Consider the following 13,132-nt stretch of genomic DNA (forward strand, 5'->3'; position numbering starts at 1 on the left):
ATAGTACACTTGTGTGAAGCACGACTTCCTTTGTGTACCTCTACTTTACTCTCACTTTAATATCTGGCAGATGACAAAAGCACTGGAAGTAAGTGGGAAGGAAGGATGGGAAATGTAATAAGAGGGAAGTACCCATTGTCAATACATTTTCAGCATAGGAAAATTATAACTTTCACTATGGTAATTCCCTCCCCTCACAATAGTTTAGGTATATTCTTAGCCCATTTGTGGAATGTATAAAATATGACAGTTTGTACCCTGATTTCTTGCAGGAATATAAGAAGAGTGGGAGAGAGTATGATAGGAATTAGATCCTAACTACAGAAACATATAGTAATGTAATTCCACTAAACGAAAAGTGAGTAAACAAGGATGTGTCCAATAGGGTACAGTGGCTAGGACATGGCAGATATTGGTTGGTAAGTCACCTGCATCCAAAAACTCTTCCCAAGATACTGACATCTGTACAAGGGTAGAACAAGGATCATACATTCTTCACATCAAACCTTAGAATAGGGAATTGAAAACCACTCAGTTCCAGGGTATTACACATGATTAGCTCTGAGCTGTCAATCTGGGAATTTGACATCCAGTATGAAAAGGAGATCTATCACACACAATCAACTCCCATGATTGTGAAACAGGTCAGAACCAAAGGGCAATAACATCCATGTAATATGAGAAAACAAGAGAATGCCAAGGAGAGAAATGTTGAAATACCTTATTCCCTGCTATGACCCTTAATGCAGGAGGAAATCAAGGAAGGTACACAGACAACTTAAAGTTTGTGAGAGGTCTAATATTGAGTGATTCACTCAAAATTCAAAATCAGCCTGCTCAGTTACCGGCATCGATGCAAGGGTAGAATGAGGGCTTCTTAGTGAAAGGGTGAAATGCATTTTGACATCTCATTCCTTTGTGAGATTAATTGCAAATCAAAGGATATTATGTCATCTACATACGCAGAACACCATCATCCTACTCTGAACAGAATGGTTATACCAATCTTATGTGGAACCTATCCCATGGGGTGCCTCCATGGTTGACCACTCCAGAAGCTTAGAATTAGTAGACAGTAACAACTCCCATTCTCCACTAGAGGAAAAAGGGGATGAGCATGTGTTGGAGAGCCCAGAACAACGTTGACACCCAAGACAGTGTAATGGGTAATCATGAAACCCTATTTTGAATAGCAGACCATAGCAATTTATTCAACACAAGGCATAGCAAGGAAGGGCAGCTATCCTCTTCTGCTTCACCCATGAAGTCTATAGGAGGTATGGCCTGGGATGGGCCAATTTATGACAAATTCTCACCTAAAAATGATCTTGTGAAATACCCCATCTTAAAGAGATGTATAAGAGTCCACAGAAAGGAAAGCATTAGTTAACATGACATACAATCTGAATTCAGAATTAATGAATACCTGATCTGGCACCACTCACTAAAGAGAGGAATCAATGTAATAAAGGTAGAAAAATGGGTCCCTGAAAGAAAAGAATGTATTAATAAAAACTTACCAAATGTCAGAATCACAACAAAGTCTGAAGTACAGCTACAGGCAGAAGGTGAAAACCCAAGGAAGCCAAAACTATGATATGTGGTAATGGGAGATGAATGCATTAGGGTTTATCCACATGCCCAATAGTAGATTCTCCTTTAAAGATAAAAAGCAAAGGAAGAAGTGAGGTGATAAATTCGAAGACAGGTTACACAGAACAAAGAATGATGGGTGGAGGATAAGAAGAAAAAAGCCAACTGAACCAAACTACAAACCCAATTGGTGAGAGTAAAAGGTGGGAAGATATCTCTTGATAAAGAGGGCTGCCACAGAATAAGGATATGTGAATGGGAACCACAGAAGGAAGCCATGCAGGCAATATAATAGTGATAGGCACACATAGGATAGAGAAGTCTATCCTGATCAGGATAGGATTGAGCTGAGAAGAGAAACAGACAAAAATGAGTTACCCTTATGAGTTGCCAAAGGTTAGAAAAGGAAGGAACGACCCAAATAAAGGAGAAAATGGGTATGGTGGTTAAAGTGTGAGTGTAACCTTGATGCCCAACAAGTCAGACTGCTGAAGCCCACAGGCCAAAAGGGAAAGGAAATATGGTTTAAGAGACAGGTAGAACAAAGAGCATGATAAAATAGGTTCAAATGGATGCAAAGTAAGGGATTTTGACCAGGTGCCATCATGGTAATTGACATAAACCACCACCATTGAATTTTCAAAATGAATCATTACCAGACAATGTCTGGCAGTGGGAAGAAAGTGATCCAAAACCAGACAAATGGCTAAAAGTTCTAGGATGTTGATATATAAAGATCATTCATTGACAGACAAATGAATTGAAGTGTCCTGGTGATCAACCCACACACCTTAATTCTGAAGAAATGTGCCTGCAAACAGATGTAAATCCAGACAAGGAGGAGGAAGTGGAACACCTACCAGTGTTCAAGTTTTGTCCAACCATTGAAGAAGATCATCTGTAAAGGAAGGAGGAAGTATCATGGGAGAATCCAAAGGATTCCAAACAAGGTTCCATTTAAGGTGCTATCCTCTAAAGGTTGCACATTTGTGCACAGCTAAGGAGGATTAGCTGTATCGTAAAAGATCAAACCCCCAAACCAACAGAGCCACATGTGTAGGAAACGATAAAATAGAAAAACTGACAATTTCATAGAACAGAGTCAAAGAGAAGATTGGGTCCAACTTAGTGATGAAAAAGACAACTAAATGCACAAGGTATTGGTTAGAATGCAGGAAGGACTTCTCTAATTGGTTCAACCAGCCTACCCAAGCAGCTTCAAAAAGGAGCTAACAAGTATGACTGGCCAACTCCTGTTCAAAATGGGCCAGATGTAGCCAGTTGTTTAATTAAAAATGGTAACTCAGCCTCAGAGCAGTAATATGAAGAGCAAAAGCTTGATAAAAAAACAAAAAGTAGAAGCTAGCCTGAAGGGAAGGACATGAGATTGGTACTCCATCCCTCAACAGATGAACCAAAGATAAGGACAAGGTCATTCTAAGATGAGAATATGCAGATAATCATTGGGAACATCCATTTTAGTTATCCACAGACCCAGAGGAAATTTTTATTGAAGAGTGAGGCAGAACCCCATGGTGAAACATAGGAGATAAACAAACTGATTGAGACAGAAAAGATTGATGACAGGCAACCAGTCCCCAGTCTATTTAGAAACAACAAACAGACAGGAGTAAAACCTTCATGAATGATGTGGAACAGGTTTGATATCCTACTTGGTGAGAAGGTCCTGTACCACCTATGATAGTTATGGGATCCTGAGGGGAAGGGAACAGGTATCTGAGAAAAGGGAGATAGGGCAAGAAATGGAATTTTGAAGACCTCTGACAAAGTCCAAAGAGCCCAAACATCAATGATGAAAGAATGCTGCCAATGAATGAAATTGAGCTCCCACCAGATAGTCACCAGAACTGTTAGCAGCATATTATGTGCCATTAAAAATACTGATGAACTGTGGCACCATGAGAAGGAGTGACAGGTAAAGACTGGGAAGGGAAAGAATGGAAAACTGTAATCACCAACACATTTGGCTCCAACTGAGATCAACAAGCTACCAGACGGAAAAGGGTTGACTGCTTTTGGACAGAAGCCACCCGAGACACCAAGATCATACCAATGATGAAAATCCTTAAAAATGGGGCCATACACAAATCTCAGATATAAGGAGCAGGTAAAATGGTACTAGATAAAACAGCATCACAATCTAAAAAGTTCTAACAAGAGGTAAACCATGTTTGTAAAGCTAGAACTGACAATAATAAATGAGCAAATGTGGAGGGGTAAGGAGGGAAAAGTTGTCCCCAGAGATTTCCTCAGGATTTCTATGAATACCCTCACACAGGAGATGAATTGTGGAATAGTACCACAAAAAGAAGCATGATGATAAGACAGAAGCAGGAAAACTGGGCATAGGTGAGACTAATGAGAGATCTGGAGCCCACCCCCCAAATGTATAAAATCAAACACAGTAGTTATTGGTCAAGAATTGGACAGTCAGCCCTATGATATGTGAGGGTGGACTGGTCTGAAACCCATGGGAGATGAGGCATGCTAACACCATCACCCAATCTAAGAAACAAATTTTCAGCATGACCTCAAATGTCAAAGGAAGAAGGAAAAACCAAATAGGGTTGGAAAGTATGTTCATGCAGTAATGAAGGACATGCATCATAAGATATACAGTTACGACAGAAAGTGTTTATACCCCTGCGTTGTGAGTAGTTTTTTCCTCATAACTTAAAAAGTATCATGACTAGGATAATGAAAGTATAGTACATTATAAATATTATACTAACACACATATACATTAATTTTTATGTAAATAGAACAACAAATAACAAAACATAAGAGGGGCAGATGTGTAGCCTTTCAGGTGAATTACTTGGCACAATCTCTCCTCATAGCCCTCCATGATCGTTTGACAGTACTCAACTGGTATTTTCTTTCATTCTTCTTAACTGAAGGCCTCCAACTCTTGCAAGTTTTTTGGATGACACTGATGAACCTTGGTCTTCAACTCATGCCAAACGTTTTCCATTGGGTTGATATCTGATGACTGCGATGGCCACTCCAGAACGCTCATATGGTTCCTCTGCAACCAGGATTACAAATATTTCGATGTGTGCTTAGGGTCATTGTCAAGCTGAAAGATCCAACGACGCCAAAGCCGCAAGTTCCTAGCATCATTCTTGATAGAAGTGCCTAATATATCAACGTACTCTTCTGTTTTCATGATTCCGTTGATGCGGTAAATGCTGCCTACACCAGAAGAGCTGAAGGAACCCCATAGCATGATCGAGCCACCTCTGTGTTTAACTGTAGGGATGGTGTTCTTTGGAAGATTTCGTTCCCCCTTCTTACAGAAAATATAGCAAACATCATTGTGGCCAAAAAGCTCAATTTTAGTTTCGTCTCACCAAATAATACTCTTTCAATAGGTAAAGGGTTTATCTACATGCTTTCTTGCATACCTCAATTGTGCTTCTAAATGAACAGGCTTTAAATATGAAGTTCTACAAGGACGCCATGCTTTGAACCCAGAAGAGCGTAACATGTCCCTAGCTGTGGAGGTGCTTACTTCAACCCCAGTTTTCCTTACCAGTTTCTGTATGTCATTACATGTTAAACAAGGGTTCCTAATAACTTCTCTGAGAACCTTCCTCTTGGTTCTCTCTGGAATTTTGGTGGGGCATCCAGAATGAGGGAGGTTAGCAGTTGATCTTGTAAACTTAAATTTGGCAATTATGCTTTGAACAGTAGATTCTGAACTGTACAAATACTTTCTGCTCATCCTATTTTTGGTTATTTGTTTATAAACAGTTTGTTTGTTGTTTAATTTACATAAAAAAATTATGTAGATATGATGTGTGTTAGCATAATATTTATAATATATTATACTTCTATTAGCCTGCTCCTGATATTTTTTATGTTATGAGCAAAAAACCACTCAGGACACAGGGGTACAAACACTTACTGTTGTAACTGTAGGAGCAAGAGATGAAGCATCACATACCTGAGAAACAAAGTATCAGAGAATCATAAAAGGCCAAACAGAAGGATATGGGAAGGCACAGCAAATTCAGAAGGTGGGAACAGGCAATCAAAGTCCTTGTCAGTGTGCCCAGGTTCCACAGGTTCAGTAAGGTGTGGCAACATCTGGAGGTAGAAAATGATCCATATAACACTCAATATTTCTGTGAATAAACATAGGAAAACCTCCCAACAGATCCACTGCACCTGAAGTCTTTGATAAAGTGCCTGTTGAATGCGAGACAACCAGTGGTGACACTAACTTCAGTGTTCATGTTACATTACTTGACAAGTGCACTTGAAGTAAAAAATAAATGATACTAGAATAAGGGTAACTGAACCTGAATGCTTTCAAAAAAAAAAGAAAAATTGAGAGCTAATTCAACCTTAAAGATTAATTAAGATGAGAAAGGAAGACATTTGAGTGCAACAGCTTCCAAACAAAGTGATAGTTCAGTAGAAGTTCACAGAGGGAGTTATCTGCATTAAGAGTGCTCCTATTAGTAGAGAAGCAATGCCCGAGAACTTGCATGAGACTCACATTGGAATCATTTGATTTTAATAGAAGGCTGCATAAGTCTTGTGGCATGTGTAATAAAAGAGTTTGCATCTATAGAGCAGCAGTGAATGAGAATAGCTAATATTGTGAGAGGAGGAAATTACTGTTTCGGAAACAATGTTTAATGAAACTTACAGGTAAACTTAGTTTCTTTGATTTAGAAATTTACAAAAAGGAAAGCATACTTATGATTCCAGCTGTGACATCTGATTTCTGAATGCAGACATTACATAAAAATCTCTGGAGAAAATAGGAGTTGAGAACACAATAACTGTGTCTAAACTTTGGCTGTCTAATGGGACAACTTTTGGAACATAAATGTCTTCGTAGCAACACACTTCTCCTCAGCACCATATCCTATGAATCTGGTTGGGTTACACGAAACAGAGAGAAAACAGGTCACTTATTGTCATCACTTTTTCTGCATTTTCATACTGAAACTGCTAAACTCTAAAAGTGGACTGTCTGAAGTTCATGGTAAAGTTTTACATTTATATACATGTATAGGTGTCTTTTACCAACAACAAAAAAAGTCAAGAATTAGTTTATTATTCCACTATGAGGAATAAACAACATGATTTGCGAAGAAAAAAAATCTAAATATCATATACACAGTTGATAACTATGTAACTTCAGTGATTCTATTAAGGTAAATAAACAATATGACTTACTACTTAAAACTTTCTATGCTAAAATATCTCAAACAAGCAAAATTACCCATTCCCAGTGATAGGAAAGATTTAATTTAATCCACTAATTTAAATTAATTCGTGGACTTTGAAAAACTTAAATGTGTTGCTTTCTTGGTTTCACTCAGTGCAAAAGCTCTGAGCTACTTATACTACCCAACACAACATTTCATTATTTAAGTTATAAGACATTTTCAAATGTGAATGATAGCATAATTAATTCTTAACAAATTAGTGGATAGTTTCTTGCTTGCAAAATAAAATTTGGCATCAGCATTATTCATGCCTTTGCCTTTTTTTCCCATCATGTGAAAATTGAATGTTGAGCCTTGCCTGGATGCACAGCTTTTCTAACAGGAGACAGATGAATGCTCGGACAGATACCACAGTTCACAATATATTTATAAATTATTAATAAATTTATAAAATTTTAATAAAAAAATTCCATCAAGAAACAAGCAAAAGCCTCTAGGTTTACAAGATTCAAATAATGGAACAAAAACATCTCACTTTTCATATAATTAAACAGCCATCCAAGATTCAATATTTTAACACATTTCACCTTATTAATCAGAATCTTCTCCTTAACAGTGGACTATAGCCACTCATTTTTATCATGTTTACAATATATTGCAAGATCAAATGGTAAATTTATATTTTCTGCACTTAAGCTTATGAAATGCTCAACAAACATTTATTTAAGAACATAGATACAATGATTACTTAAAAAAGAAAGAAGAGCACTATGCTGTATTCATTCCAAAAAAAAAGTTTTATAGAAAAAACACAGATAATTCGGAAAAATTACATAAATATAGAAAATGTTTTATACAACCAAAAATAATATGAATTTGGAAATGTGAAAATTCTCTAAAAGGTTTATATGCCAATATCATTTTGTATAAATATATATGCAAAGAAATTAATTTAACTCAGTATCAAGCATTTCAATAATCTTTTACAAATAAAACTAAACAACTTTCCTACATTTTTTTTAAAGTGCTGAAATTTTCATACAGTTGTTCATTATATGAGCCTTACTTAATGCAGTTAAAACAAATTTCATAAAATCCTCAAGAAAGAAACCTTAGCATCTACAAGAATGTCAACAATCTACTGTTTTAATCTGAATATCAATATTCGTACACTAGACAACATACGCAAAGTAAAAAACAAAGAACACTGTTGAATGATAAAACAACCTTCTGTATCTGTTCGATACTTTGTACAGTACAGTACATCTACTTTAAGGTTATTAAAAAGTTTATGGAAATGCATGTATTTTACCCTGAGGTGTATTAATGTTAATAAAACTTAATGTTATTTCAGTTTGGGAAGAGTTTCGCAGCTAGGAGATAAAAAGAATATGTTACTTCATTTTAATTTTTACCTATAAAGTAAAAAAAAAAGTAAAAAAAATGTTTAAATCAGAGGGTTATAATTTTATTTTTAGAAGCCCAAAATAGAGATTTGTTCCTTGGCAAAATTACTTCATTACAATTAGACAATTATTAATGGCCTACTTGGCTAAGGTGCTATTGATATTATAACTTGCACTAATTATAATAGTTAATTATTATAAATTATAAGGAGTTTATTATTAGCTGTTTAATAGGCTAAACTGTAATTTTAATAGTTTAACAATGAGTTTAAATAAACATTTCATGATGAAAAACCCACTTGAAATTAAAATGTATCTCAGAACAGTTGGTATGGGTATTAACACTTTTTTTGATAAGGAGAGGACAACGTTTCAACCTCCCTGGATCATCTTCAGGATAATACCCATACCAGCCATTCTAAGATGGATGTTCACACAACTGTTGTTCATAACTTATGTTGATGCATGGATATGTATATAGTGTCTGCTGATTGGCAAATGCAAGATCTGTCATCATGTTGCCATTGCAAACTCATACATACCACATGTAAATAATTATCTTGGGATCTTACTTTCAAGGAGGGAAAAGAATACTATGTCACTGTTTTATTCATGGGTAAGATAAGTAAGAATTTATTGGTTTTTAATCATTAAAAGAATTTAAATTAACTGTAGCTAGTAATGAGATAAACAAGATCATCACATTTTTATGGACTATACTTAATTTTGGCTAGTTACTATGATGGGTAGACATGACCCTATTTAATATGTGCCAGTTACTACAATGGATACTCAAGAAACAGAAAGGTTTCTTAACTTTTTTCATTGTTATTTAATGAACAAAGAAAATAAATAATAACAGGTGCAAGGGACAAAATTCAGTTGTTATGATTTTGCTGTAGTTATAGTACTAATCTATAATTAACATAAATATAGAAAAATAAACACAACTTAAATGTGTTAGTACTAGAGGTCATACCTAGCACTGCCACATCAGTTAAAACACGTAAGAGAAAAGAAAAATTAAGTGCACACATCTCATTTTAAGTTGACAATGAATAATTTAAAATGACAGAAATTAAATTAAAGGTTAACTACTGATTATGTGCATTTTGCTCACAATACTTTGATTTTTATGCTAATTATAAAATTTAAGATATAGCTAAACTGGCATTATTGTAATGCTAGAACTTAGAAGCATAAGGAATAAAATAGTTATTTCAAAGCACTAATTGGAACAAAGGATTTTGCTGCAATTAGAAAAACTGAAACTTGACTAAATGTAAACAACTTCTGTGACAGAAGTTTTTTTTAAATACAGCATATTTAATAGGGAATAGAATACTAAAACAATAGGAAGGAGTTGTTTTATATGTATAAATTCATCCTGTTAAAAGCTGAGGATAACAAAGCAAATAGTTAAATCTATTTGGATTTTCATAAGTAGTTATACAGGGAGAAAGCTTCTATTTGGAGTTTGCTACAGACCACCACATAAAATTGACAAAATGAATAATCAACCCTGCATTGAAATAAAGAATTTGATTGTTATACAAGTCAAAAGTCTACTAAATTTTGTGAACACACATATGCTATATTAAGAGTTATAGTGCAAATGTGTAGATGAACTTGTGTATATTATACTGAGCCAGTCATGAAAGGGTTAAAAGATTTTATACAATACTTTAATGTCAAAAGAATATGAACAGTCCATATATACATATAATTTAACTGCATCCACCATATCTGAATGTAACCCATTCCAAAGACCAAACACCTTGATAGAAAAATAAAACTACCTTAACTGAAGATAACAATGTTGTAGTTATGTCTCCTAGGTCTATACATTTCATCACTAAATATAAAATAAAGTTGACACATCAATACTAACAAATTCCTAAACAATCTCAAACACCTTGAGGAGACAATCATTGAAAGAAACCTAACATGCCAATACCAATCAGCATCACCACTTAATTAAAGTCTGCAGAAAAGCTTTAATTTAACTAATAACACACATATATATATTCAAGATAAACTTGTTACTTACAGAAAAAAAAAAAAAAGAGGATGGCTGCATGTAAAAAACCAGGTTGGATCACAGAGTGTATAAAAGATCATTGGATAAAAAACTGGCTGGATGGAAAAAAGCAGAGAGCTGTCATAAATGGAGTTCAGTTAATCTGTATGAATGTCACAAGTAGGATACTTCATGGCCTAGTGTTAATATCTTTGATCTTTCTGATTTATGTCAGTGACATAGACTGTGGAACAGTCAACAGAGTACTTAAATTTGTTGATGATATCATGGTCTGGGATTTTACTCATGAAGGTTGCTGCTGCTTTAAAAAAAGATTTGGATTATTTTTTAAGCTGGACAAACAAATAATGTGCTTTTTAATTAGAAATGAAAAGTCATGCAAATGGGATATCATAATTTGAATTGTAATTTCAATGAGAATAATCTTAACAGTGTTATGAATGAAGAGAAGCTTGTTTTGGTTAATTAGTGTGCTTTGACCAGTTGCAGGACAAATAGGATTTTGGAATGTATCAGCAGAGGTATTTAATACAAGTCTAAATATGTTATAATTTCACAGTATAGTCACAGGTTAGACCATGTTTCGGTGTACTGTATTCAGTCTTGGGCTCCTTATCTAATTGAATTGTTGGAAAGATTTTAAGTCAGAGCTACAAGGATAATAATTGGGAAGAAAAGGTTGCCACCTAAAGATATGTTAATATCTCTGAAATTGTTTTATTTTGAAAAAAGAACTTACAGGAGAACTGATTGAGATGCTTAAGATTGTTAATAAGTTTGTAATGTTGATGTATTATCATTTTTCATACTTAATGGTGAGAATAGTAGGACCAGGTAGCAAATATAAATTTTGGCATAAATAAAAATCACCTTCATTTAAAGCAAATATTTATAACAGGGTGGTTCGTCCTTTGGAACGGGTTGTCTTCCAATGTACTGGATTCAGTGAATTTTAGAGAGTTCAAGGGAAGGCTTTATAAGTATATGAATGATAGGAATGGCACCAATATTTATTTTGAAGTTTACTAGATGAGATGGCCCAGATGACCAAAGGTCCCTTGCTGTTCTCAAATTATCCATGTTAATCTTATCCAGAAATAAATGTTAGCTTAACTTCACCTAAAATACTGTTTCATATAGCATATTAAATTAGACTGTGTCATATAATAACAGCAAAACCAAATTATAAATAAAGTAAATAGTACAGTTAAAATCTGTACAGATTGTATTACAATACAACTAATGGCACTGTAAACCAGTATTATGAGTTGTACATGTTAATGGAAGGTTGGAGTTTAGGTAATAACGATATGGATAAAAAGAAAAACGAAAACAAAACAAACTACACAAATGGGTGAAAAGACAAAAAAATCAATAATAACTATGCCAAGCCAAAGCCAATTATAGAAACCATGTGAACTAACAGAATTAATAATTGAGCTTTATTAGTACTAACGTTTTCTTATCAATGGCTTCTTCTTAAAGACTTCCCATTATTGTTCAACACTTGCTATTAAACCTTATTGTTCCATTTACCCTTCCTTATAATTTATTTGCTTTGTACATTTATACATATGTATTTAACTGATTGCATAATTTTCATGTTTTTTTTTAACCTTTGCTATTTTTATCACAGTATTTTTTACAACTGTCTTTTATATCCTTGTCTTTATTACCACCATTAGAAACAGTTTTTTTATGGGGTAGCTATATTTGTAGGTCTGATAAGTAAAGTAGAGCCATGCATCAGCATAAGCTAAGGCCTATTTTCTCTTTAAGATAAAAAAGTGTAAAAAGGTGATCTTGTATTGAACCCTCATACAAATATATGAGGGAACAATGAAATAAAGGACTCCCATTTCATAATGCTGAACTTTGAAGTCAACAGGATGAGACAACACAAGTAATTTGGAAACAGAAATTCATGCTTGTTATATTTTTCTATCTGCCTTTATGAAATGCCATTTATATTTGCATAATGGAGGGCAACACTTTAAAAGTGTATAATATGTAATCAATAATTTCATGAGCAATATACAGTGGGTTTACAAATTTTTACTTTTTCTCATGTTGGGTGTAAAAGAACAGCTTTCAACTTGAACTTTGAAAGTGAAAGAATCAAACTGTTCCTCATTGACTCTACCTCCATAGTAATATGTTTGATATATACGTATCTGCCTTAGCAAAACTAAATAAGCTACATTCTCCGCACTATCATATGTTTACAAATACTATTACCACAGTACCAGTAGTAATTCTAAAAACCAAAAAACAAATGTCAACTAATCCTAATGCTAAAACTAAATACAGTGAGGAGACTCATGTCTCTCCTTCAACTTATTGAGTTGATCTTCAAACAATTACGTACTGTTACTGGTGTTATTCTAAAACCACAAAGAAATAACATGTATAACCTAACGCGAAATAAAGTTGGAAGTTGTAAATGTTCCACAAAAACAGCGTTACTCAAAGCGTGGTCATTGGACCCCTGAGGTGAAAACTATTTTCATGATATAATTCCTTCGATGAAACGTTTTTGTACATTTTGAGCGAACTGAGTGAATAAGCGTGAAAAGAGCAAATAACGTCTCAGTACGTTTTAAGACTTTGAGAAGGAAGCTTGTGTCTTCAAGTTCTAAGATTTCGTTCTCATATTTTAGCATATATAAGAGATATTATTTTGGACCAAACTTTCATTAAATTTATTTGGGAGCTAAATGAGTTTTAATCTGTATAGTCGATAAATTTGGACTTTTCTGTATTCTAAAAATAAATGCATATAAAAATTATACTTAAGCTTGAATAAATTGAAATATAACATTCTGACAGAAAATATTTGAAAGCAGAGATAAGTGCAAAGAAATCGGGGCCCGACATGGCCA

The 13,132-nt window shown here is 34.3% G+C and overlaps 1 protein-coding gene across 12 annotated transcripts in view; it reads right to left on the minus strand.

Moving 5' to 3' along the window:
* Positions 1-12,904, minus strand: part of LOC143234940 (FAD synthase-like) — a 98,193-nt gene extending 85,289 nt beyond the window's left edge. For 6 of the 12 annotated variants that reach the window (XR_013018866.1, XR_013018863.1, XR_013018865.1 and 3 more), the window contains exons 1-2: positions 12,665-12,892; positions 6,325-6,504 (exon numbers count right to left, since the gene is read on the minus strand). Coding sequence is in view for 3 of the 12 variants with exons in the window: in XM_076472634.1 (XP_076328749.1) it covers positions 6,325-6,493 (169 nt within the window). In the remaining 9 variants the exon portion in view is untranslated. Of the gene's footprint in view, positions 1-6,324; positions 6,505-12,618 lie in introns of all 12 variants that reach the window. The other 6 variants (XR_013018868.1, XR_013018867.1, XR_013018862.1 and 3 more) reach the window with 6 other exon arrangements.
* Positions 12,905-13,132: the final 228 nt, after the last annotated feature.

This window comes from Tachypleus tridentatus, chromosome 12, assembly GCF_004210375.1.
Source record: "Tachypleus tridentatus isolate NWPU-2018 chromosome 12, ASM421037v1, whole genome shotgun sequence".
NCBI classification, from domain to species: Eukaryota; Metazoa; Arthropoda; class Merostomata; order Xiphosura; family Limulidae; genus Tachypleus; species Tachypleus tridentatus.